The sequence below is a fragment of the Meles meles genome, chromosome 9, assembly GCF_922984935.1.
Source record: "Meles meles chromosome 9, mMelMel3.1 paternal haplotype, whole genome shotgun sequence".
NCBI lineage: Eukaryota > Metazoa > Chordata > Mammalia > Carnivora > Mustelidae > Meles > Meles meles.
The window spans coordinates 45,739,365-45,767,137 of record NC_060074.1 but is presented as its reverse complement, the minus strand read 5'-3'; the positions used below and the strand labels follow the sequence as shown (position 1 = coordinate 45,767,137).

The 27,773-nt window shown below is 50.7% G+C and overlaps 1 protein-coding gene across 2 annotated transcripts in view; it reads right to left on the bottom strand.

Annotated features, from left to right (window-relative positions):
- Window positions 1-27,570, bottom strand: part of TWIST2 (twist family bHLH transcription factor 2) — a 50,960-nt gene extending 23,390 nt beyond the window's left edge. Inside the window, exons 1-2 of one of the 2 annotated variants that reach the window (XM_046019374.1) lie at window positions 26,904-27,570; window positions 12,676-12,687 (exon numbers count right to left, since the gene is read on the bottom strand). In XM_046019374.1, the coding sequence (XP_045875330.1) occupies window positions 26,939-27,421 (483 nt within the window). In that variant the 5' untranslated portion in view covers window positions 27,422-27,570 and the 3' untranslated portion in view covers window positions 12,676-12,687; window positions 26,904-26,938. Of the gene's footprint in view, window positions 1-12,675; window positions 12,688-26,903 lie in introns of those variants that run through there. The other variant, XM_046019373.1, reaches the window with a different exon arrangement.
- Window positions 27,571-27,773: the final 203 nt, after the last annotated feature.

Sequence of the window (27,773 nt, the reverse complement as noted above, 5' to 3'; positions counted from 1 at the left end):
CTTTTCATGACCTGGGTGTCCGCCTTTCTCTACGATTACATGCCTTCGGTTGGTATGTTTAATAGACGAATCTTTACCGTGGCCTCCAACATCAACATTTAATGAAACATTAAAAAGAAAACCAGCTCTTAGAGGTGGTCAGCTGGAATGGGACCTCATCGACGTCCCACCTGGAAGCACGGTCCCCCCACCGCCCGCGGCGGGCCAGTGTCCCTTCTCCCATGACATTGGCCCGCCACAGACAGCTCGTGGGCCTGGGGAAGACTCAGCCTGCTCAGTCAGAAAGAAAACGTCTTCAGTCCATATTAACCTCCTGGAGGAACAGACTCCACATTAAAGTGGGGATGGCAAGCTCACCCAGAAAACTCTCCAGCCAGCTCAGCCATGTGGTTGTGGCTGTGACCGAAAGCAAGCTGGATGGATGGCCTGCACCCCCCGCAACCACTCTTGGCACATCCCTGTGACCGCAAACAGCCTCGAGGCCTCTGCACCTGGGCAGGGACTCCCCCGTCCCTCTTAAAACTGCGGGGTTGGTGGACTTCTGTTGTCATGTAACTCCAGATTAGAAGACCACAGAAGACCATCCCCCCATGGACAGGTGTCCGCGTGGACGCTGATAGAGAGAGGCACGAAGCCGGGCCGTGGGGCAGGAGGTGCTGGTATTAACCACCCACGTGCTGGCTCATGAAGACAGAGGGTGCTGTCGGGCAGGAGGACACCCCAAGCGCTGGGCATCTTTACAACCTCTCAGGCTGTTCTTGCGTAAACCTGCCCGATCCCGGCCTTTTGGGAATCAGCCTCGGGGGAGTGCCCCACTCATGGGAACTATCCTCTTTACTTGGACCTGACAGACATCCAGGTCCTTCCAGAGCTCTCCATGGCTCTATTTCATCCCGTTTCCTTCCACTTCTCCACCTACACCCTTTCCAGTGCAGGCCCCCAACACTCTGCTGGATTCCCCAGCTAAGAAATTGTTCTTCTTAAGGTCCTCCCCCTTTCTCATAGTATTTAGGAGGTATTATATATTGTATATATTATATATTGTTTGTTTTATGACACCTTAGGGTTTCATCACATGAGCTAATGGCTTATTGCTAGTGTGTATGAAAGTGTTTTTAAAAAAAATTTTTTTAAGATTTTATTTATTTATTTGACAGAGAGAGATCACAAGTAGGCAGAGAGGCAGGCAGAGAGAGTGAGAGGGAAGCGGGCTCCCTGCCGAGCAGAGAGCCCGATGCGGGACTCGATCCTAGGACCCTGAGATCATGACATGAGCAGAAGGCAGAGGCTTTAACCCACTGAGCCACCCAGGGGCCCCTATGAAGGTTTTTTAAAAGGTATCTTCACGTAGTAGTAACTGGCCTCCATTTTAAACTGTCTCGTTATATTGATTTTGAAAGGATTTTTCTGGGGGAGGGGCAATGGGCTGAGGTGCTAGGTTCCTGGAAGTCAGTATTCTTTATTGTTCTGCTTTCCAGTAGACCTTACCTCTATTTCTTTTTCCTATCCTACAGTACCATTTAACAAGTTCAAGGCAATGTCAGGGCCCAGTATGTCGATGAGAACACTCTTGACTTTCATACTAATGACTCCCATGTCACATCAGTTTTGGGATCGATACTCCATGAAGGGAAGGAAGATTCTTCCTACGATAGCTTCTGAAATTTTTAAATTGAAAAAGGAGTTTGCTATCAGAAATACACTGAAATCTCGTCAAAGACAATTTTAATTTACTGAGATGACTGTCTCTCCTTTCGACAGTGGATGTGCCAAATTGCATAACTGAGGTAAAGATTAAGAATAATTTCTCTGTGGACTCATCCTCCCAGAGTGCGTCAAACGCCTGGGAAAGTACCTTAAATTGCTCCATCCATCAGTCAAACCTCTATGTCACGGGCCTTATTCTTTTGAAATGTCACGGAATTTTAACTGGTATAAGGTGGTATCTCATTGTGGTTTTGATTTGTATTTCCCTGATGGCCAGTGATGTTGAACATTTTTTCACGTGTCCATTGGCCATTTGGATGTCTTCTTTGGAGAAGGGTCTATTCATGTCTTCTGCCCATTTCTTGATTGGATTGTTTGTTTTTTGGGGTGTTGAGCTTGAGAAAGTACTAAGGAGGGCACGTGAAGTGATGGACACTGTGTGTTATACACAACTAATGAATCATTGAACAGTACATCTGAAACCAATGATGTACTATACAGAGGCTAACTGGACATAATAAAAAAAAAGAAATATTACAGAATTCATTAGTCTTACGCTTTACCTAGAATTTGATCTAAGTTCCTAATGAGATGGGTCTGCCCCCTTATTTTTTTTTCCTTTTTGTTTTTTATGTTGGATGGGTTTGGGTGTTGCTGTATGACAAATGTCCCGAGAGGCGTTCCTCTTCTGTGCTTGTTTCTGCGCATTGGGGACTGTCCCCAAAGGGTGGCTTTCCCAGTCCCCAAGCGGAGCTGACACACCAGGGGTCCCCCATTATAGGCTGAATGATCCTCGACAGAAGAAGGGAGTCATCCTGTCAGAGCACATTTTGGGCTGACACCACTTGGAGAGGTTGTTCATAGAACATTCGACAATCTTCTCTCCCTAGGCTTTCCTCTTCCCGATGTCAAAATTCTTAGGAGTAAAGGAAAGTGATGAGCCACTGAGGGCCCTCCATCTCATTCCCTCCAGAGGGCCCGGTGACTGCTGCCTGTCCCTGGAGGCCCCGGTCACCCTCACACACTCACCCACGGGGCAGGGGCATGGCCGGTCAGGATCCCAGGCCTCCAGTCGGTCAGCTGGTGAGGACTTGAGCCCTCCCCTGCAGGCCTCAGGGGCCCCCACCCTCCAGCCCTGCCAGATCGGGGAGTCCCATGAGAAACAGTTTTTGTCTTTTATTTATTTTTTCTCGATTGCATCAGGATCTTCTGAAGTAAACTTTCTCTTGGGCCTGAGCTTCACTATTCCAGAGGTCTTTGCCAAGGATCTGTGAGGTAGCCTTCCCATCTGTTTATTTATGGTTTGGGTGCTTGGGGACAGGGGAGAAATGCACGAGACCCATGACCCCCAGCAGCTCGGCCGACATCATGGGAATCTGTCTGCCCTGACTGATAGCATTCCCGTGACCCCGGACGGGGAGCTGAGGCTCACAGCATTTTCTTGGCCCCTATCTCGTCCTAAATGTCCAGCTCAGTGGAAGCCAAACCATGTTGCAAGGTGACGTGAACTCTATGGTTTCCTCACGCGCAAAAAATGCCAGCCCCGTGAAAAATAAAGCATCAGGGAGGAACTCTTTGTTATGATGCTTAGCTGCTGTCCCATACGCTTCATCGGCTCTTCTTTCATTTTTTGACTAAATTCAGTTCCCTCCACAGGAGAAGTTTCTGGAAGAATGGCAAGGAGGCTGTCCCCGTGGGTCGCACTAAAGTGGCCTTCTCATCCTTGGCAGGGACCTGTAGCCGGGCCTTCCCTCTCATCTGTCATGAAGGCTCTTTGAACGGCCAAGCATTCGTCATGTCCCCCTCTACAATCTGTCCACTGTGACCTGAGACAGACAGCCTCCAGATGTCCCCTCTCCCTGGCCAGGGTTTGCTCACTTAGGTCAAAGCCTTCGAGCGGCGGGAAACCCAGCAAGTGTAGTCCATATTCTCTGCCTTGTTTCCTGCATCTTCTGGCAGGAGGGGAAGGAAAATCCGTCTGGGCTGCGTACGCTGAGCAGTCCTTCCAAATCCTCCAACCAGCTTCTCGCTTGATTGACTTGATTTATTTTTTTTCCTTCATGCATTCTATACCAAGTCACTGACAGCCCAGTGGACTGCAGGTACCCATGGTGGGGGAGGGGCTCCAGTGTGGTAGAGAGAGAGAGAGACACCAGAACCCCCCTCATGTAACCCTACTTGGGTCGGGGGGGAGCTCAGGAGCCAGGGGGAGCCTCAGGTAGGCATCTTTCCTACCTGAATCACAGCCAGGACCCCCGGAGTGCTCACCTCCATCTTTGGGGAGAGAAGCCTCTGCTCCAGAAGAGGAGGAAAAGGCCAAGATCTATGTCTTTAGAGAATGATCTGCTGGCAGCTGGAGGTGGGCGGGGCCAGGTGGGCACAGCACAGAACCCGACAGGGAGCGAGTCTTCGGGCGGCTGTCCATGCAGGACACGAATTATCCCCAAACCTAAGTGACTTCTCAGAGCAGCCCTGGATGATTTAAGCACCCAAGACACTGCAAAGCAGCCTTTGCAGTGTCTCATCTGCCCCAAATCCTTACACTTTCCCATTCTTTTGCGAAAAAAAAGGTATTAAATAGTGACATTGGACATTTGAAGCCTGCGTGTGTGATTAAGATAAACCTAGAAGGTAAGTCGAGGTTCTTAAGCAAATTTGGTTTCCATTTTCCGGACTTAGTCACCCACTAAGCCTCTGGGCGGTTGTGTTCTCGAAGTGGTTGTTCCCCATGACAGACGGTGGCTGCCAATCTGGAGCTGCCAACATTGGTCTGCGATTCCCAGGGACCTCATCACTTGGGATGATGGCCCCTCTCACCCAGCAGCATCCTTGAGCCTGGGCTCTGCCTGTGTCCTGCCCAGTGTCTCTCAGAGAGTTTGCTAAGGTCTCCAAGACACGGAGACTGTCTCAGCAAGAGGTAGAACTACAAGTGAATTATTATTATTTTTTTTTCTTGAGGAAATATGGGTCAGTGAGTGTAGAGTGAGACACCAACACTGTTTTAAGTCAATGCACACCAGAGTCCCATTCTGAGGACAGGCTAGGGGACAGGGACAGTAGAGGGAGAGATGAATCACAGGCTTCCAGCTTCTCTTGAGCAAGACCTGAACAAACACATTTTATTATTTTGTTTTTGGAGCTGAGATGTTCCAGAACATTCCTTACAGTCTCACTTATCAAGTCTTTCCAGACAATGTGACATTTGGTAAAGTTTTGCTTCCGTCCTCCCCTGGCAGGGTGGTTTATCAGGACCCTGAGTTGTGTTCAGGAATGTGCATGTATGGACATCCAGCTGTCTTTAGAGTGCCTGTCTCCCCCACTCCCTCCAGACGCCCTGCCCACCCCAGTCCCGTGCACACCCTCGCAGGGCAGGACCCTCACTGCTTTTGGTTCTGCTCGAGAGAAGCTGTAAGCAGCAGCCACAACCCCAGTCCCTCACCACTCCCATCCATGCTCTCCTCTTAACATTCCTTCATAGCACCTGTGTCTGATGTCCACTCCCTGCCAGGATGAGCTCCGTGGCCCTGGGCCCATCCTTCCCCTCACCCAGTCCCAGAACAAATACTTGTTGAAAGACTGAGCAAATCCACCAAAGTGCCATGCCTTGTTCCAGCCTTCCCCATAGTGTCCAGGGGACAAATCCATCCCTTCCTTATTCTCAGACCACCAATAACCAACACTGACAGGTGGGATCATAACTAGTTGCTTACCCACCTGTGTCCCTGGCTGGATGGCAATTCCTCCATAGGACAAACCAAATCAACCTCACCTTCACGTCTCCAGCACCAAGCCGGAAGACTGCAAACAGTCAGTGCTCAATAAATGCATGTACTACATACAGAAAATGCTCAGAAAGAATACATCTATCCCATCATACCAGCTATGGTAAACCACTCTGCTGAGTATATGCTTCTGGCGGTGTGTCCATGACCTTCGGATTTTCCACCTGCAAAAGGGGGAAACACCGGTCATCTGCCCACCGAGAGCCCAGGTGCCTAAGGCTCAATGGGCATCTTCCGGGGCTGCCATGGCCGCATCCCTGGTGAGGTCCGCCTCTCCCCAGGCAGGTGCTATTTCTTAATTCACATTTCCTAGAGCATCTGGAAGCTTTGTTTGCATGACCTTGAAGACACATCTCTAATCAAATTAATAGACATGTAATCCAACTCTTAGAAAAGAGAGACCATCACTCTTCCCTTCCCGGACTGGCCAAAACGTTACTAAGCCAGAATACAGACAAACAAAAAGGCACACGGGGGCTCTGATTTCTGTAAGAGTTTGGATTCAACCTTCCCTTTGAAATTTGAGGGTATCCCTTCCACTTGGGAGATGCTGGAAGCCCTGACATACCCAGGGCTGATCTCCTGAGACCACTCCTCTGACCAGTCAACCCCCCCCACCCCGAAACCAAGTTGGCCAGCTGATTCAGGGAGTGGGGCCAGAGCAGACCTGCCGTGGGACTGCCCTGCCCAAGAGTTGTTCCTCTTCCAGTTACTATGGAAGCAACACCTCCTCAAAGTTTTGTTTTAATTGTAATAAAAAACACATGTGCGGGGCTTTCTTTGCGATCACTAGGAAACAGAAGCAACCTAGGTGCCCAGCAATAAATGAAGAAAGAAATGCAGTGCATCTACACAGTGGAATACTATTTGGCCCTAAAAAGAATGACTTCCTGCCATTAGTGAGGATGCGGATGGGGTGAAGTCAGTCCAAAGGTACAAACGTCCCATGACAAGACACATGGGTCCCGGGGGGGAACTGCACACAGCATGGCACCTACAGCTAATAACACAGCAGATCTGACAGTTGCGAAGAGAGAAGATCGTAAAAATTTTCATCACAAGAAGAAAAAGGCTTTGTAACTATTGCAGTGACTGGCGTTAGCTAGATCCACTGTGGTGACCGTTTCACAACAAATGCAAATATCAAATCTGTGTTGTCTGCCTAAAACCGATACAATGTTCTATGTCAAGGACATCGCAACAAAAAGAACAAAGACTTAGATCTGAAAGTTGTCAAAGTCAAAGGAGATGAAGTATTTAAGGTACCTGGACTGAAAATTCAATGTATCTTCCTACCTTAAAAAAAAAAATGTAAATGATACGGCTATGAACACAGGCATGCAGATCTATCCAGAAGGACCCTGCTCCCAGTTCTCCCAGGGACATACCCAGAAGGAGGATCGCTGCGTCCTAAGGTCAGTGCATATTTAACTTCTTGAAGAAAGAACTTGCTTCCATGACATCTGTACCATCTCGCACCCCCAGCGACAGGGCGCCAGGGGTCCTTTTCTCCGCGTACTCGCCCGCCCTTCACCTTTCCCTTCTGCAGCACCGGCTGTCCCGATGGGCGTGAGGTGAGGGCTCACTGTAGTTTTATGTGCGTTTCTCCTATGAGGAGTAATGCAGAACATTTCTTCATGACCTTGTGGACCATTCATTATCATCTTTGTGAAATGTCTACGCTACACTTTGCCCTTTTTCAAAATCCGATCGTATGGGTTTTGCTGCTGTTGTTGTTAAACTGCAGACATTCTTCACGTGTTCTGGATATTAACGCCTTCTCAGATACGGGATGGGCAAATGTGTTCTCCCACTCCATGGATGGCCTTATTCACCCCATTCAATAAGTCTGATAGAGTCCCATTTATCTCCTTTCACTTCTGCTGCCTGCCCTCTGAAGATTTTCCCGAGAAGCCCAGATAGTTCTTTCCGAAAGGATGAAGTCCTGTCTCCGTGACGGTAAACAAGCCACAGCCAGAGCCCGTGCCAGGTCTTCTTGTGAAATCATTTCTTGAAAAGTGCTTCTCACCGCACTTGACGTGATTCCCCGGCAAACAAACCCACGTCGCTCACTTTCAAGTGAGCTTTGTACGCACTGATCTCATTCCACGGAGTCCACCCTGGCCATGCCCTTTGCAGGAAACGACTGGAATGATCAGATGTTTGCCCCCCACTCTCTCCTCTGACGTGATCTGACAACGTGTCCATTACCGCATTGTCACTCGGCATTCCCCTGGTCACTGGTATCAGTCCCTGCAGCTGCTGCTCCCAGCAGGCAGGACCCCTGTGCAAACATCTAGCTGTGACCCTCACCTTTGTTCCTTCCTTATCCTCCACATCTCCAGACCAACCTGAAACCTGCAGACATCAGACCCCCCTGAGAGTACAAGACAGGGAACCATTCTCTCTTCAAGATATTAGAACCCTGAAGATGGAAAAAGGCATCATCATGGGGTTGGAGGGCATAAATTCAATCCCAACCCCGGCCATCAGCCAGCATGTGAATGGGACCGGATGGCTCATGACCCCTCTGAGACCCACACCCAGGTCTAGAAAATGCAGTGAATGACCCCCACCCCAGTCGCTGGACCATCCTGGGGATAGGCACAAGGCCTAACATGCAGGGCTTCCTCAATTCTCGCTGAGCCTTTAGGACATGTCCCATCCACATGGTGCTGATGGCCACACTGAGCCCAGTCACTGCATCCACGTGAGTGGGTCACACTGGACAGTGTGGGGGCCTGGTCCCAGAGAATCGCCAGCTCAGACCATGGTGATCCTGATGGTCACAGCCAAGGCTGCTCGGCGGCCCACCCCCAAAACAGACTTTCTCTCATGTGGTCCCCTGAGTGACAACAGTGTGGCAGAGTGACACAGTGGGGGCTGGGGGCTGGGCCAGCCATGCCCCCCCATGCTTCATACCTTCGACAGCCTCCTCACCCCTCCTCTGAGCCAAAGCGCACAGCCATGGGTTACCTAGGTCTTGCGCAGCTGCAGAATCACCAGAAGCGCCACGGGCACCAGAATGAGGGGGCAGATCTGGGCAGATGGTCGGTTCAAGGCTTGGGGCCCACCAGCTTCAGCCCCCACCCAGAGAAGGCCTCAGGGTCCCACAAATCTTTGTCTAAAACAGCTGTCCCGGGGACGTCCAAGGGCCTGCCAGTCCTCTGGGACTCACGGGCTGGTGCACCCAGGGGCTAGAGCCCCAGTGGCTGGAGTTCAGGTGGGAGGGACTCAGCCTCTGCCTTCCCTGGATGGCAGTGCTCCTTGGAGCTCCCATGGCTTCTTCCCTCCATTCAACCCCCCCACCCCCACCGTTCACGGCTGGCCCCTGTCGATGGGACACCCTCCCTCGGGCGTCTTTCCCCCACCACACTACCCCCAGCTGTGCACAACTCCCACCTTCTGCTTCCCTGCTGGTCCTCCTTCCTCCATCACCCAGCCTTGGGGGTGCCCCTAGAGCCCTCGCCCCCACCGGCCTCCCAGTGGTATCTCATCTCTGCGTCTGGTCTTCAGGCATGGCATCTGTGACATGGGAGGCACCCACAGCCGGCAGCCCAGGGGACAGTGCTCTCTTCCGTTGTACTGACAGGCACCCGGCCACGACTCTCCCACCAGGGCCCATGCACCCCAGGAACTAGGCTGGGTTCTTACCATCCCCCCAGCCCCAAAGCCACTGCACAGAGCCTGATGAGAATGGGCACTTCCCTGGGAAGAGTGTGTGTGTGTGTGTGTTCTGAGGACAGAGGAGAGAACGTCGGTATGGTATTTCACTCCCCAAGTCACAGCCCCCCAACCCTGTGCCCCCCCCACCTCCGCACGTGCACAGCCTCCCTTGTCGTCAGCGTCCCCCCACCAGAGGGTGCATCTGTTACAGTCGATGAACCTACCCGGACACGGCCTCATCACCCCAAATCTGGAGGTGCCTCCTCTCCAGGCATTTCTGCCACTAGGATGGGCTGTGGCGGTTTTCTTTCCCTCCCCACCTCCTTCTGCAACAGCAGTTTAGGGGATGTGGCCCGTCCAGTATCAGAGCCCCGTCCTGCAAATAGCCACTGGTTCACAGGATGGAAAAGGTCCTTACACGACAAGGCTGGCCATTCTCAGTGGCAAACTCAGACCCCCACATTGTCAGGCGTGTTCTCCTCCGAAGGCAGCCGAGGAATCATCCATCACAAATACTCTCCCCTGTCACGGGGAAAATGTGGTTTCGTATCACGGACGCAGCGCCCCTTCCTACACCCAGACTTTTTGCACTGTGTGAACACATGCTCTGCACTGACCTGGTGCGTGGCTGTGGACCTGACCAGGAATACTCATGGCCAAGGTGACAAGGACATGGCCCCGCAGCCACTCCCCTGCAACAGGTGGACAGAGGCCCTGTCACGGGGAAAATGTGGTTTCGTATCACGGACGCAGCGCCCCTTCCTACACCCAGACTTTTTGCATTGTGTGAACACATGCTCTGCACTGACCTGGTGCGTGGCTGTGGACCTGACCAGGAATACTCATGGCCAAGGTGACAAGGACATGGCCCCGCAGCCACTCCCCTGCAACAGGTGGACAGAGGGCCTGTGGTCAGTTCACCACTGCTGCCCCTGCTGGGGGGGGTCCCAGGCCTCGGGGTCACATGACGCACTGCAGGCCTCCGGGGGGGGGTTGCTGCTGGGCTGGGGTGCTGGCGGGAGGAATGGAGTGTAGGTCTGCGGGCAGATGGAGGGCCACGCAGAACCCATCTGGAGGGGCTCAGAGGGGCAGCTCAAGCACCAGAGTGAGCAGGGCCCACAGGCCCCCTGGGGCAGTACCACAATGGGGTGGGTGATGCCCACGAGTCCATCAATATTGACCTCATTAGACCAGACTGGTGACCTGGAAATTTCCCTGGCCCACCATGTGCAGAATGGCCTGAAGAGCAGTGAGACCCCACACCGTACCTACCAGACGAGCCAAACCCGGGACGCTGACAACACCCACTGCGGGGGAAGGGGAGGCAGGGGCCACAGGACCCAGTGGGGACGCATATGGGGCGCCCCCCCCCCGAAAGTCAGCGGGACGTGTCTTACAAAACTAAGCCCACTCTTTGCAGTACATGCCAGCCTCTGCATGCTTGGCTATTTACCCAAAGGAGCTGAAAACTGAGAGCCACACGAAACCTGCATACAGATGCTGACAGCAGCTTTATGCGTAATTGCCAGCACCTGGAAGCAACCCAGATGTCCCCGGTAGGTGGATGGACAGACTGCGGTTTGCAGACGTGGCCATGTCCCCCAGTCCCAGAAAAAAATGAGCTACTGAGCCCGGAAAGCCAGGGAGGAACTTTAAATGCATATTATTAGAAGCCAATCTGAAAAACCTACATACTGTATGAGTCCAACTGTAGGACCTGCTGGAAAAGGCAAAAGTACAGAGACAGTAAGAACATCAGTGGTCGCCAGGGGTCAGTGGGATTGGGGGGTCAGGGGAAGGGGATGAACAGGGAGGGCCCGGAGGATTCTCATACTCCGTGTGACACCACAGTAAAGAATACATGACCTTGTACGTTTGTTCAAACCCACAGAGTGCGCACCTCCAGATTTGGGGTGATGAGGCCGTGTCCAGGTAGGTTCATCGACTCTAACAGATGCACCCTCTGGTGGGGGGACGCTGACGACAAGGGAGGCTGTGCACGTGCGGAGGTGGGGGGGCACAGGAAATCACCCTACTTTTCCTCAATTTTGCTGTGACCAAGATTACACTGCTCTGAAAAAATCATCATAATAAAAAAATATAATAAATTAAATAAACTAAAAAAATTTTTTTTAAGATTTTTATTTATTTATGACAGAGAAAAATAGCGAGAGAGGGAACGCAAGCACGGGAGAGCTTAGCGGGGAGCCTGATACTGGGCTTGGTCAGGACCTGAGCCAAAGGCAGACACTTAACCAACTGAGCCACGGAGGCGCTCCACATAAACTAAAATTTTTAAAAGAATGACCTGGAGGGAAGATACCACAGAGGGTCAGGGAGAAGGGCCCACCTGTCCCCTGCTGGGCGCTGCATGGAGGGATGGGAAATGTCCCATTATTGGAAATCACGGGATCCCACATCCACATTGTACAGACAGTGGGGAGGGTTCCCTGCTGACCAAGAGCACTAGCCATGCTTATTTATTTCCACCACACGTTTATAAAGGTAATGAGGTTTCTCTGGGTTCGAGCGAATGTGTTTCTCCTATCACAGTAGGAAAAAGCTCCAAACCAGCAAACTCTAAACACTGCACAACCCAAGGTTCACTTTATTCCCTGGGCCCTGTAAATTCAAAGGCTTACTCTGCAGGCATTAAGAGCCAAGAGTTGCCCAGGAGGGGAGAGGTGCAATCTGCCCATTTCTGGACCCAGGGGCCCCTGTGTCCAGGTGGAACAGTGCTCAGCCTGCCTCGCTGAATCCTGATACCAAATGCACAGGTGTGCGGGGCTGTGGGGGAAGCAAGGGCAGCCTTTGCCTGGCGGTGCACTGGGTGGCCGTCCATAAGCAAGGGCCAAGGGCCTAGGAAATGCCACATGTGCTCAGCTGGAATCCAGGCCTAGGCCTCCCTCTCTTTCTCCAAGGACTGCCCTGTGGCATTCGAGGCCACTATCTTGTCAGAACCAGAGACATCCCGTGGAACAGCACATTCCAGGAACAGAAGCTGGGCTGTATTTGAGGCAGAAGGGAAATCTCACTTTCTAGACTGTTGGCTGAAGGCGCAGACTGCCTCGGTTCAATTGCTGGCTCTGACCCCTGCTGGCTGGATACCCTCTGCTGAGCCACTGAGTCCCCCTCAGTTTTCCTGTCTGGGGAATGGGAATAAGAGCGCCAAGCTCACTGGACTGTCTCCAGCATTGAAATGACTGGACCGGCCACGTGCTGTGGTCCATTGTGAACAAGCCAGAGCCCCGTTGGTCAGCCCTCCGCGTCTTTGCCCTCAGGCGAGGTCTCCCCGCCTCTCGCCCAGTTTGGAGCAGGAGAAGAGGAGACTCCTCACACCATTCCATGGCCAGGTCTGGGTCGGGGAGCCCCCGAGGCCCTGATGAATCCTGGTGTCACCCCAGCTGCACCCCGAGGGCCCTTCACAGCCCCCAGCTGCCTCTGCCATGGATCCCGAGGCCAAGCCCCAGCCTATGCCTTACACTCTGGACCTCTCAGAGGGTCCCAAAGGAGGGGACACCCCAAGGACCGCCTTCCTTAATGCACAGGAGCTCAAAGAAGGACAACCGCTCGCAGGCGTGTCCCCAACCGGCATTTCTGAGGGGGGTGGAGGGCGATGTGGGCCCCAGGGCAGAATGAACCCTGACCCAGCATCTCTGCAGAACATCCAAGGCTGGCCCTTGCCTCCCCGTGCCCCCTCCAGGCCCACACTGTGCCCCGTGGGCACCAGCTTCTCTGCTGTCTCTCCCCGGTCTTGGTCCCTAGTGCCTGAGCCTACGCTCCCCTCTGCCCAGGCCTGCCTGCGGGAGCTGGGAGCCACCTTCTGCCCTGCACTCCTGGCCTCCCATTCAGGCCTTCCTGCTGTTTATTTGCACAGCCAGAAGACAAAAAGCCATCCCTGTGAGTCACCCGCTCTGCTCCAGTCAGGCTCTGATTCACGCGGGAGGCCCGTGGCAGGGACTCACCCGGCCGTTAGCCTCTTGGTTTCTTAATGTCTTGACAGCAAAAGATATCTGTGGTTTCAGACTCAGGATTAAAGCCCAGCGGGCTTCGCGGTGTGGACGGCCACAGCGCAGACCAGGCACGACCTGGAGCACGCGCGCCCCAGGCTCTCCCTCCCGAAACCCTGGGCCACTCCGCCCGGCCGCGATGGAAACTTACAAGTATTTCAGTCATCTTTCTGAAAAGGATTTGGTCATCTGGCAAGTGTGGTCCCAGAATTTGCCAGAAGTATGCATCAAATGCAGCCCAGGGGTGAAAGAAGGCAGGCCTGGTGCAAATTAGATTAAGGCTGAGAATTTGAAAGGAAATGTGAGACTGAGAGCCTGGGGCTCTGCCTGGGGATGGGGGCTACTCTGGGCCCCCAGGAAGGTGCAGGTGGGATGCAGGCTTCAGAGAAGGCTGGAAAGCACTGGGGTCTGGGGCTCTGGGGAAGCTGGCCTGCAGAGATGGGGGAGAATCCCCTGGCACGCCCATGTTCCCCTCCAGGCCTGAGCGCTCGTGGGCTGGTGATCACACAAGGCCAGGAGATAGCATGAGTGATTTTATTTTCTCATTCCAATCATCAGTGAATTCCAGTGCCTCCAGAAGGTGAGGAGGGGTCCTTTCCTCCTTCTCCTCCTCCTCCTCTCAGTTTGGGTTAAGAGAATAGTTACTGAGATTTTCTCCACTTGCACCAATCTGGAGTACTTTCTGATTAAGAACACTTATCCCGGGGCGCCTGGGTGGCTCAGTGGCTTAAGCTTCTGCCTTCAGCTCAGGTCATGATCTCAGGGTCCTGGGATCGAGTCCCGCATCGGGCTGTCTGCTAGGCAGGGAGCCTGCTTCCTCCTCTCTCTCTCTCTCTCTCTGCCTGCCTCTCTGCCTACTTGTGATCTCTGTCTGTCAAATAAATAAAATCTTGAAAACAAAACAAAACAAAAAAACCACTTATCCCCACATACACAGAGAAGAGTTCACAAACTAAAGACAAGCAAAGATGCTGAAAGGACACAGAGGGTGGGAGCCCACTAGGGGATAAGGACGAGCTAATTGCTAATTGCTGGCATTGCAGGAAGGCGGTACACAGCCCTGCTGCCCCAAGCTGCCACCTGCCAGGGACCCAGAGTGGGCCACGTTGATAACATTCTGGAAAAACGGATCAAATTAAACGGAGGCACGGCATTAAAATAATGGTCAGGGTTTCTCTATCTTTACGAAGTAAAGACACGAACACCAACTGCCGAAGTAAGACATGGCATTTGCAGAACACTTGGAAAATAAAGGAAAACAATACGAATACCAAGAAGGAAAGGCAGATTTTTGACTCACACGTTGGTCTCAGGGTGTTCGCTCCTGGGACAGATGCACCCACGCCAGCGTACACGCTTGGAATTTTCAGCCCCGGGTCTTGTGATCTGTGCCGCTGTGGGGCCATTTCCCTCAGTTATCAGATGTGTGTTTGCACCACGAAATCTGCTGACTGTATAGTGTTCCAGCACATGCACAGGCCACAGCTCACTCTCAACCAGCCTCCGGAGACACTGGAAGCCTCTCGCTAATATTAGCAAAGCTGATAGGAATCTCCCTGTTGCTAGGCAACCCCACCATCATTCACTTGGACAGTGACTAAAAGCTCACTTGCTTGCTCAAATGGGATTTCCCATTTTTAAAATCTCTCCTTATCTATCTTCAAAATCTCTTCACAAAGGTTTTATAATTGATCTTCCCATGTCGGAGACAAGGTGGTCCAGTTCCTCACGGTTTCCTCGATACGGAGGGTTATCATTATCTTTTCTCCAAATTTATAGAAAAAAAAATAGTATCTTCCTGCTTATTTTTAATGTCTTGGGTTATTGTTGAAGTAGAACACTTTTCCTCTGTTCATTGGACAACCAAAGTTCTTCTCCTGTAAATTCATATTTTCACCCTCACTTTCTACTGGGTGGTTATTTGTTTTCCTTTGGACTTTTAAGGGCTTTTTGTCTAGTAGGAATAGTGATTCACGGTGTAGTACACTGTAAATTCTTCCTTCCTGGCTCATTTAAAGATTTTGGTTATCACCGATTTTTGGTACATATGAGTTTCATATTTTAATTTAATCAGAGTTTTTTTTTTTTCCTTCATAACTCATGTTTGCTCTACTAGGAAAGATCAGTTTTAGGAAGCAGAGGACGGGAGGGGTCCCCATTAGTTAATGTCACTTAAGTGCCCTCAATGCGGACCGATGGGTTCTGTGGTGTGGGACAGTGACTTGGGTGTTCCCAGTGTGTGCCATCGATGGCGGAGCCACACATCACACAGAACCACAGGGCGCTGATGAAGCAATATGAACACATGTCCTTGGACCCGCCAGGAAGCCTGATTTTCTATTAGTGTTGCCAGCAGATGAGCTTAGAGAGAAGCTGAGTGGGTGGACATTGTGAGATCAAGGCCTGGCCTGCTCTGGGGACAGTAAGCACGGGGGCAGGGGGGTGGGCGGGAGGGGGCACCCTCCGTATTGCACAACCAGGGTGCCAAACTTCGTTCATGTCACCCAATGGTATTTCTGAAAACCACCTGCACAGTCAAGGGACAGAGATTCACTCTTTGTGCCCTATCTTGACTTCATTGCTGGCTGCAGGTTCCCACGGCTTCCCACGGGTGGGCATGCCCATGCTCCCTCTTTCAGGTCTTCAGAGGGAGAGAGAGAGAGAGAGAGAGAAGATCCGAGTGTGCCCGGGCACAGTGAGTGTGCCCTGCTATAAATGTGAGAACCACACTGATAGAACAAATCATGTCCACCCAGCTGCCAGAAACCCACATGGTGTCGACTGATGGGGTCCCCAAGGTAAGATGTGCCCTACTTGAGAGGTGACCCAGGCTCCTGTGAGGCCGGGTGCACAACTAGGGGTGTGGACACCCAGATCCCAACCTGCTATCTCTCTCCCTCTCCTTGGAGTCCTCTTTCTCAACGTTTGGGCAATCTCTGTCTCCCTTCCTGCTGGTTTTCCCTTTCGAGAGGCAGAGGACCGGGAACTGAGGGACAGCACCCTTGGCCTTGGGCAATCTGACAGTCCTGGCTAAGATTTTTTGGGATCCGCTCCCAGTCCTGAGCCCTTCTGCCTGGATTCTCGAGACATGAATAATCCGTGAGCCCAGCACCATCTCCAGCGTTTCTGTGAGTGTCTCAATACGCTGATTGTGTAACACCGGGGAGGTGATAGTGTTTAAAAAAGAAACAGATCGGGACCCCCACTGGGGAAGCCCTGGGAGAGCCTCTCTTCTGCCCCTCCCTCTCCTGCGTGGGTCCCCAGGGCACAGGGGGCTTAGGAGGCACACCAAGGGTTAACAGATCAGGAGAGAAATGAGAGAAAGAAAAGCACAGGAGAGAAAACCCGCCCAATTGGCCCTGAATGAGCTCGTGCCAGAGTCCAGCCTGTGTCCTGTCTCTGGAGACTGCTCTCACAGTGCGCTTTGCTCCATTCCCAGCCCTGGGGAAAGTGGTATTTACAGAAAAAGAGGGATTCGCTTCAAAAACCAGCTCCAAACCGGAAGCCCCACTTTTCAGGAATCAGCAGCATCATCAGCTTGGGTGTCTCTCTGAGCCTGAAATGCTCCAGTCCTCTGACAGGCCCTGGGTTTTGGAGACCCTATGGCTGGGTGGGTTAAAATGCTCACAGGCCACCCTCACAACAGATGGGGACATGCCCCCTGTCCTTGTCTGCTGGGCCGACTGCAAGCCACACAGAACCTGGGGCCACCCCCAAGAATGGTAGAAAGCAGTCCCCGCGGAGGGGCTTCCGGAAGGATAATTGAGCCGCCGCCCAAATCAGAAGGTGGGGGGACAAAAGCAGCATGTTATCAGAGTTGTCTGCGTTTCTCTGGGAGGGGGGACACATTAGGAAATAGATTTCAAAAGAGAAAGAGAAGCGTCTTCAGGCAGGGACAACTTGAGGCGGAGAACCAGCTGATAAACACAGAGTCGTGTGGGGAAATGGGACCGCCCCTCTGGAAAGTGGTGGGGACTGAAGGCATGGCACCACCTCGCCCCCAAGTCCTGCTGGTCACCAGCAACACCAGCAACATGGCCTGAGTCACAGGATCTTTTGGGGGTTATAAAATACACATCCTACAAAATGTATCGTTTTGACCATTTTGAAGCATTAAATCCAGTGGAAGTAAGTGCACAGCGTTCCCACCATTGTGCAAACACCCTCGCTATCTATTCTAGAGACAGAAATCCCACACCCATTAGACAATCCTGTCCCAATCCCCCTCCTCCAGGCCCTGGCAGCCACGAATCCACCTTTGCCTATTCTGGATTTTCCATGCAGATGGACTCACACAGTATTAACTCTTGTGTCTGGCTCCTTTGACTTAGTATGACATTTGCAAGGTCCCTCCCCATTGTGTCAGGAGTCGTCCCTAGCTCCTTCTTCTTCAGCCGTCCCCTGTAGGGCTCACCCATGTCTTCTGCCTTTCCTCAAGGGCACACATTCAGATCGTTTTCACCTTGTGGGGTGTTGTGAGGAGTGCTGTCCCAAACACATGAACACACATTTTCATGGAGACCCTGCTTTCAATTCTTTGAGGGTGTACAGTTAGCAGGGAGGGGCTGGGTCGCACTGATTCCTAGAAGACGGACGGCTCAGGGTATTAGAAACACGCTCTGTCCCTTTATAGAGAGGGAAACTGAGTCCCAGATAGGCTACAACTTGCCCAAGCCACACACGACTGTGGGCTGAGAGCAGGAGTGCTCTCCCCTGCCAAGTTCAACCTCAGGAAGTCCTGTTGACCCCTCTGGACACAAGACAACGGGTTGGACAGGGTCATTCAGCAGCCTACCCTGTTCCTATAAAGGCAACAGCCTTTGGTTTCTGCCTAATTAAAATTTCCCCCAAATAGAAAAATGCCAGTTTACTAAGGGAAAAGAACGCCATACAATTTATTCCAGAAACCGTGACTTCGATAAATTGCAAAATCCACTGTGGAGAGTTACAATGGTTACAAGTCGGCCCAGGTATCAAAAAGCCCTCGGATGGAAAGGATTACTGTTCCCTGCGTGCAAACACGGGTGTGCACCAGGAGCCAGAAACACATGCCTGTCCCGCTCCGGCTCTGTGCACCCTCCCCGCCCCTCATGCTGCCCAGAAAAGGTGAAATTATGTAACTGATATAAAATGGTACTTGCTGTATCTCTCCAAAGTGGTTCACTACAAGCTGCCTGCCCGAGGCATTGGTCCGGAGGATCCACGTGTGGACACGTGGCTGAGGGAGGCACTGGGAGGGTGGATTTGTCATTGGGGAAAGTAACGTGTTACCACACAGCCCGGTTCTGCACCTGCAGCAGAGCGATGGTCTGTGAGAGGGACAATGCGGTCGTTTGTCCTCTCGCAGCAAAGCCGGGTGGGTTCCGTGAGCCTTGGAAACCTGGGAGGTGGGAGGCTGAGATTTTCCTCTGGAGGCGTCTTTGGAGGAGCAGGGGTTTTCACATCAGATGTGGCCGTAGGGAAAGGCTACTGCATGAAACCCAGGAGGAGGAAACAAAGGCTGAGTGACCACTTGCTTGCATCAGCTCCGGCAAAGGCTGAGCCCCACTGGGGCTGGGACAGTCATTAGCATGACCTGCAGGTTGGACCTGCCTGCAGCGCCTGGACACCCAGGAAGCCTGAGGCCAACACACACCCTTCACAACTGGTCTGTTCCATCTTTCCTCTCTCTTCCCTCCTGTCATGAGAGAGTCCCTCCCAGTCCCACAGGGGCACCCAGCCACCCAGAACAGCAGACCCAACCCAGGCTGATCCTGGGGTCCCCGCCCCACCGTGGAGCAGGTGTCCACCCCTGACTGCCTCGCAGGGACTCTGTTTGGCCCCAGTGGCCTCCCGCCTGGGGCATTAAGGCAGAAGAATTGAAGTGGGGCCTTGTGGGTTCTAATGAAGGGTCCTTTCTCGGGGAAGGCAGGCAGCACGCTTCTGATAAAGCATTTTCTTTTCCATTTCTGAGGGACCCTGAGGGAAGAAGGGATCCATGTGCAGCAGGTGGCAGAGGAAGGTGACAAGCGCGGATCCTTCCATCTCCTTGCTCAGGGGGCCCCGTCCCCTCGGTTGCCCCTTTCCTGGCAAAAGTCCCCACACAGCACGCTTCCTGCCCACATCCTCATTTTCTCTTACTCTGTCACTCCTGAAAGAGTGACTGTCACTCCTCTTCCACAGTATAAATTTTAAGCTGCTGGATTAACGTTTAGGGAGCCTTCAGAGACACACGAGGAGGTGAAACTGCTCAACAATGAAATTAGGAAACTGCTCATTTTTGAAGCATCATAAAACAAAAACGAAGAGAGCGTAGTAGCCATATTTGAGATGAGCCCGTGAATAGATCCCAGCCCTCACCTGATGCATGTCGTTTAATTCAGAGATAACACCTAGCCTCAAAAAGCCGTCTGAAAGAGAGCTGGGCAAGTGGCCACACTTTAGCACCCAGCAAAATAGCCTCAAGTTCACCCTGCCCTTAAGATGTTTCACGGTGTGGGCTCCTGTTCACCCCTCAGACCTGCCTCAGCCTGCAAACGTGCCAGGGAACACCGGCGCGCACAGGGTGTCACCACACGGTCCCCACCCACACTGTTTTGGGTGGCTGGAGCCGCTCATGTCGCCCAAGAGACATCAATGAAAACAGGACACACCAGATTTCCTGGGGTACAGGTATCTGTTGGGGACACTTCTGCTCTAGTCTCAATGCAACAAATTTCTTAGAGAGTAGTAATGATGGGCAGCTAAGGAGAGGGGATCACCCAGCACTGAGGTGGAGGGCAGGGGGTCCGGACACTTCCGAAACACCCAGAACCCCTCAACTCCTAGCACCCCGAGACAGGTGTGCATTCCCCGGGTGCGACTGTGCTGTTGCCAGAGCCTGATCGTGGGCTTTTTGCTCATCCTTTATTACTTAGCATAATATGAAAACCTACACAGGCCTCGGCTAATAGTGGGAGCATACAGGTGAGCTCTCAGCTACAGGATACAGGAGGGAACGCCAGGTGTGGGGGGCGGGAGGTGGCAGAGGGCAGGGCTGCAGGAAAAACGCTCACCAGGCAGCAAAAAAAAAAAAAAAAAAGGATCAGATCTTTCTTTCTCAGGCCCCACCCATGCACACAGCCATCGCAAAACAGAGGAAAATCCGTTTTGATTAGTTAGGAACCAATATATATGTCGTATACGATTTGGAATGATTTAAATTTGGGAAAAATCAGTCTTCAGTGAAGACGTTGTTCATCTGCGCAACTTAATCTCCTGGAAGAGACAGGTCTCAATTGGAGAAAGAAAACCATGCCTCCCCCTGTCCCACTTTCCTTTCCAATCTGCAATAATCCAGGCATTTCCCAAAGAAACGAGAAGCCCCTCACTAGTATTTATCAAGGCGGTTTCATGAAGAGCAGGGTTTTAAGTTCACACGGCTTTCTGGAAGTCAGTGGAGATCTTGCTAAACCCGAAGGCTAGCTCGCCTTCGAACCCTCCACAGAAGCAGACCCCTCCAGCTCACAGGCACCCCCAGGTCCAAACAATCACACAAGGCGAATGGCTTTTGACTTCTGATCCCTTGGAGCTCCCTGCTAGCCAGATCTACTCTAAGAACTGAGATTAAGGAAAGGAAACAGCAGCTCAATCTTTATTTCTAGAGCTCTTGATTGAAGGAAGGCGCTGGCTGCTTGCATTTTGACTTCCAGAATGTTAAACTGAAGTCAAACTCAAAGAAATCCACCGCAGCAGTAGATAGAGTCAGAGACTATAAACTATTGGCCTGTGTTTTCTTTTAGGGAGTTTGTTTATTTTACAAGCCGTCCCTTCCAGAGCCCCACTTGCCGCTGAAGCAGGCAAAAAAATCTCCTGAATCTCTTAAGAAGAGGGACACACTCAGAGAATTTAACAGAAAAGTCCGTGTGGCATTTTATTTGTATAGTGGCAGAAAAGCAGCATTAACAACAGAAGCGTGGACCTTTTTTCCCTCCAAGGGGAAGTCAAAGAAAATTTCCTATTCCTCGCCTCTCGAAGCAAAAAAGCTAAAAACCTGCCCCAGGTTGTCCTGTGCTGAGCAGACCTGGCTGAGGTCCCGGGGCTTTGGCTGTGACCACGGCACAGACCTCAGCTCTGGGGTTGGAACTGGATGTCTGGTCACCATCAAAGGGTTAATTAAAATCCAGGTTTCTGCCCAAATCTTGCCTGTCAGTCGTGCACCAGATCTGGACATTCAGAAAACCAAGTGTGGGCTCTCTGTCAAAATGAAAACAGTGGGAAATAAGAATCCAATGCCAGACAGCATAACTAAGTTTGCAATTCACCCCTAAAAGATGCAGGTGACTTTTTTTTTTTTTTTAAAGCTGGAAGTGAGCTAAAAAGAAAAAGGTATTTTCCAGAAGAGCTAAATTTGGTAAGTGAAAGTTCTCTGAGTTATCCTTTTCATTTAACTGATGGGGAAATTCTGATCTACAGAAAGGGAGGTGTGTGTGCCCATTTTAATTAAAGGTATGGATCTGAGCGTTTGAGAAATGAAGTTACAGTTCTACAGAAGGTGTCATGAGAAGCTGGGTCATCTCAATTTTCCCCTGGTCAGGTCACAGAGGAAGGCATGTGGGGATGGGAAACACGGGTACTAAGCAACAGATCCCAGGAAACCCCATGCACTGAGCACTTTCAACCCCTGATTTTCTGCACAAATCCCAGACTCATGTTATTCTGAACAATCGAGCTGGAGGAAAAACAATACAGACATTCAAAGCATGTGAAACACTGTTTGGGTTCAAAATGACTCTATTTTCAATTAACCACTAAAAATTTCTCTCATGTTGGAATGAAGTTACATGCTGGCTTTTCCAGTTCCTGACTCAAGACTCCTTGAGTACGACCACCACTAGTAATCACTGAAGACAAATCCCATTGTGACCTGGTTGACATCAGCATGAAAATCACATCATTAATGTCACCATATCCCATTCCAAGACAAACATTAAATTAAGGCACATTTAATATAACTAAATTGCATTCAAAGAGTTACTACTGAACCAAACACAAAATATGTTCCTAGGACAAACAAATATTACTTTCAATTAACCATGACTAAGCTTAGGGTTGGATCTCTCTCTCTCTCTCCCTTCTCCCTGCCTGTATGTCTCTTAATACTAAAATGTTAATCTCTACCCCTCTTGGTGAATAATTTTTACAAACCATGGGTTTCAGAATTGTGTGTGTTTCATGCACATCAGTGAGGCTTTGTATCTCAAAAGCAAATGTTGGGTCAGTTTCAGGTCAATATTTCCTAAAATTTCTTTGAAAAATATTTTGTTTCTTAGTATAGGGGGAAAATGTATTAATTGGTATTTCTCCTTCAGATTTCTGGAATTTTACTCTAAGGATAAGAAGGAGCCACCTTTAATTGCACAGAGGAAATACTTTGAGATTCCTCGTATTTTGGAAAGAAGTACAAAATGCAAATGACATCAGGGAAAAAAAAAATAGATCTGGGCTCAAATCACACTCGTTTATTACTCCGAGATGAGGTATCATCATTCTTTATATAATTTGTTTGTTTGAATACAGAAAAGTGTTTAAATTCTTGTGGCGTATCTTTCCTTTTTATATTGAGATAACTGTAGATTCATATGAAGTTGTAAGAAATAACGTACAGGGAGTCTCTTACACTCTTTACTCAGTTTCCCTCAATGGCAACGTCGTGCAAAACTATAGAGCAAGGTCACAGCTGGGAAATTCACACTGATACAATCTCCAGACCTCATTCAGATTTCACCAGTTTTAAGGGCGTGTGTGTGTGTGTATGTGTGTGTGTGTGTGTTTCGTTCTATACAATGTTACACACTTGTAGACTCAGATGACCATGCGGAGTATCTTTTTAAACAGCTTCTGATCTTAGTATTCTATCTTGTCCATATCTCTTAGTCTCCTTCTCCTTTATGGCTGCTTCTTGGCCTCCATAACTTATTCACCTTTTCTTTGAGTTTTATTGCCTCGCTCAGGAACTCTTTGCTGGTGGAGACTTTGTATTTGGTCTGTTTCTTGCAGCACATTTATCCTTTCCCAGGAAAAGACACAAACATAAACAGACATTCCAGCACGCATTCACAGCGTTTTTAAAGACACCAGTGAGAATAGATTAATATAAATACTAAGCTTAAAAACTGTCACAAAAGTGCAGCCTTTAAAATTGGCTTATTAAAATATTTGTTTTTTTTTTAAGCCCAGATTTAAACTGATGTTATGAGTTATAGTGCTCTGTTCCGAAAGAGTTTACTTTGTGGTCTTTTTTTGCCAGGCAAGAGGAATCTGGCATCTGTGTCGTCCATCCAGGATAGATTGAAACAAGGATGATGGAAACTCAATTCTTTCAGGCTCAAGACTTGTCTGAAAATAGTACCTTTTTTTTTTTTTTTTTTTTTTTTTTCAGAAAACCTCAATCAAGTACTATATTTCAAATGACCTCAAACAGCCACTCTCAAAGTCCCATCCCTTCAGCCCCCACGCTGGCCAGATGCTGTAGCAAGACTTCTTCGTTCAAGGTTGAAAGAATAACGCAGACACTTACAGAACAATATACCCACATCACAGAGGTCAGCTCCCTCTTTTGGATCTTATTGACGGGTATTTTATACCAAAACAATACTTGTGTTCTAGATAGCTCAGGCTTTCATTCCACTTCTTCAGATCCATCAAAACCTGTCCTGGGGATTCTGCATGTACATTCCCCACGGGGAATTCATTTGCTTTGGAGACCCGCTAGCATTCCAAATGGAGCAGTTAACAAACACCTCCAAGAAATCAATGTTCAGGAGGGAGAAACAGGCTTACACACTTTTTAGGACGTGAAAGGGTCATACTCTGTTCTCCAAAGTTCCAAACTAAAAATTCTCAGGGAAAAAAACAGTCATTTGTTGAGTACAGTAACCTACTGAAAATCTGTGCCTATGGCAGGAGTCAGGGAAGATGTTTTCTTTAACGACAAAGTGGAAAATAGGAAAAATGTCTGATAATCATCACCTTCCTCCAAGCCAAGTACCCCTGACCCTATTACTAAAGCTTCAGCATTTAAAGACAATACTAAAAACTTCTTTTGAGAGTCTCCCAATGAGATGAACCTAGCTGACTGTCCAACAACGCCTGATTTATTGTATATTTTTATGCTTAAATACGGGACTAAGGAAGAAAGACAGGATAAATATTACCACCAGCCGAACACCATTTCCTGCGATCCTCTTTGTACCAAGGGACAATTCAGGTTCTTTGGGGTTATTGCTATTCATCTGGACACAGCTTTTTTCATATATGTGAAAACATCTCAGATACTGAGAACATTAAAATCACGCACAACTTACTGAAAGTTCTAGAAATTCTTTGCTGGTACATATAACTAACACTTCTTAAAAATATTACAAATAACAAATGTCATTTAGCAACATTTTCAGGAAATCAAACCAATCATGATTTTACTTACATTCACAGACAGTAATGTGATAAAAACAAACAAGCAAAAAAAAAAAAAAATAGTTTGCCCAATGTGCAAAGTAAAAACAAGTAAAACCAAGGTGTGTCCAGAATTATTGGTATTATCAAAAATGTCCCCATTTCTCTCCTTGTCTTGCAGAGAGTGGGTATCTTTCTACCTAAAGAAACTGGCTTCCTGGAATTAAACAGTTATATTCAAATACATAAAAAATAAAAATAAATAGGCAACCATATAGACCATTTTTTTTCTCCAGCTGAATGTGCTGTCTTATGTTTTAAGGATTTTTCCCAAAAAACTCTCAACACTTACAATAAATAAACTGTCACTTTTTATTTTTATATAATCTTTATTTGTGATCTAGATCTGATTCTCTAAGTTTGAAGAATGCAATGATTTTAAAATGAATTTTAAATGATCCTACTAAATTTTGCATTAAGGTCATATCTCCTGGTATTTGTTTTCAGTAATTTTCTGGAGGGAAGTCTTAACGATAATTCTGTTGACATTTTCCTTAAACAAAGCTATACATGTATGTTTTACAAAGATGACATCCCTCATTTGTTTATCCTTCCTTCAAATGTGCTGTAAACTATCCATGGTATAAAGGGTAAATGGAATTAACTAATGGAAGCTCATAATTTAGGCAGCAAAACCCAGAATTAATGTACTATCCCGCTGTAGCATTTTACTACTCAGCCAACCCAAACTTTCTTTCTTAGAGAAATACGTGATTGCGATACTTTCCATCTGTTTTTGACAAAGATAGGAGAAGATTCCCAAAAGTTATTTCTGCTAAAAAAAAATCTTTCTTAAAAAAACGATCATTATCTTAAGGGGGGGCAATTTCATCACAAAAATTTCAGAGGCACAGAAATAAAAGCTTAACAAAGAAAATTCACCTGTGCCAGATCAGGCTTTTGTGACCACAGCAAAAAATTTGCAGATATTAGAGAACTGTATTTTTAAAAAAAGAAGAAGAAATAGATATGTTTGGAAGAACGGGTGGGGGCACGCTCTGGATTAATCTAAATTCCTTCTGTGTGAAGTAGGGACTTATAAAAACATTGCAAGATGAGCAGGAAACTAAAGTAGTAAAGTAGTAAAGATCTTTACCACCCCCTTGCCCCGCAACATATCTTGCACCTTCCCATTGCCCTAGAGAGACCTCCGAAGGAAGATGCCCACCGGCCTCGAAGAGCCTTCTGGAAGGGAAGGCGCCTCGGGAGTTAGATTTCCTCTAAACGGAGTTCCAAGGTGTCTGGTCAAAGGGAGCTGGTGCAGGGCGCCCTGAGCGCTCTTCCAGAGCAAACCAGAGTTTCCAAATGCTCTCAGCAGCTGTGTCCCCTTCGCCTTCTCCCGTGCAGGGCCTGGCCCGCACTGCCTCCCGGTCCCGCAAACCTGTTTCCCAGCCTGGACCCCTCGCGCTCTCCTGCGGAGACTGGGCGCCGGGACGCGGCGAGGACAGACCCCCACTCCCAGACCCTCCAGGTTCAAGGCTGGAACCAGAGGCTACCAGCTCCGAGATCCGCCCACCTGCCTGCGGGCAGAGGGTTTCCGAACCCGGGGTGCGCTCCCGGCCTAAGCGCTCGGTCTCCGCTGCTCAGCCCGGGCCCTGTCTCCCGCGCTTCCAGCGCAGGGCGTACCAAGGCTCTCCCGCTGCAGTGGCCCCGGAGCCACCAACGCAGGCCATGTCCTCCCGCTCTCCCCAAGGCAAACCTGGCCGCCGGCCCGCTCCCTTGTGCCCACCGGGCCCACCAGGGCGCGGACCGCTCGGCTTTCTAAGCGCGGGCCCAGGAGGCCCTGCTGGAGCCGTCCGCGAAAACTGAGTGTCCGCACCATGAACGCGCTTCCCGGGAAGAGGGCAAAGCCGCAGCCGGGCACAACCCGTCTCGGGCAGCCTCGCGGACGGCCTCGACTCCGGAGGGCGCCGAGGGTAGTGGCTTTCCACCTCTCTGCCCGTGCGGGCTGCCGGCCGTTCTTCCGATGCCCACTTTCCCGACACTCACCCGCAGGCGCCAGCAAGGCATAGCAAGTACCGCTGTCACCGGTGCGCCCCTCCTCCCCCCAGCTCTCGGACTGACACCCAGCAGGGAAGCTTGCAAAAGGCCCCAAGGGTGCCCCTGGGACGCGGGAGCTTCCCAACCGACCCCCTTCTGTTGCTGCGAGGAAAAATGCACCCCAACCAAGCCGCCCCGGCCCGCAGGGCCTCCACGAGGAGGGATGCGCAGGCCGGGCCGCCCGCCCCCCGCTGCGGAGGGCGCGGGTCGCGCACGCAGCACCTACCCTGGCGCGCGGGTCCGGACGTGGGTGGCGCGGCGCTAGTGGGAAGTGGACATGGACCACGCGCCCTCCATGCGCCACACGGAGAAGGCGTAGCTGAGGCGCTCGTGGGCCACGTAGCTGCAGCTGGTCATCTTATTGTCCATCTCGTCGCTCTGCAGGACCTGGTAGAGGAAGTCTATGTACCTGGCGGCCAGCTTGAGCGTCTGGATCTTGCTGAGCTTGTCCGAGGGCAGCGTGGGGATGATCTTGCGCAGCGCGGCGAAGGCCTCGTTGAGCGACTGGGTGCGCTGGCGCTCGCGCACGTTGGCCAGGATGCGCTGGCTCTGCAGCTCCTCGAAGGACTGCGCGCTCGGGCTGCCCTTCTTGCCGCGCTTGCCTGGGGTAGGGCTGCCATCTTCGCTCGACTTCTTGCTGTAGCGCCGCTTCCGGCCAAAGCGCTTGGGCTGCCTCTCGAGCTCCTCCTCGCTGGTGCCCAGGCTGTCCACGGGGGACACGGGCGAGCTGGAGCCCTCCTCCATGGCGCCCGCCCGGCGCGCTTGGGGCTGGGGGCGCCGGGCGCCGAGCGCGCGCCGCTGCCCAAGCCCGCGGTCTCTGAGCACACGCTCTCCGAGTTGCTCGAGAGGCTCTGATTTCAAGGCCGGCTTGTGCAAAACCGAGGTCTCCGGGAGAGGAAGTTATTCTAACTTTTTTGGAAACTCTAGCCGGGCTGGGTTGCTAAATAGTTGTCAGGAGCGAGGGCGGCGCTCTGATTGGCCGCGGCAGCCGGGGGCTGGACGAGTTTTGGGGCCTTCGCCCGCCGCCCCCGCCCCCCGGCGCGGCACTTTCAGTTTTGCCTCCCCTTTCGGCCCGGGCCGCGGCTGGCACCCCGGA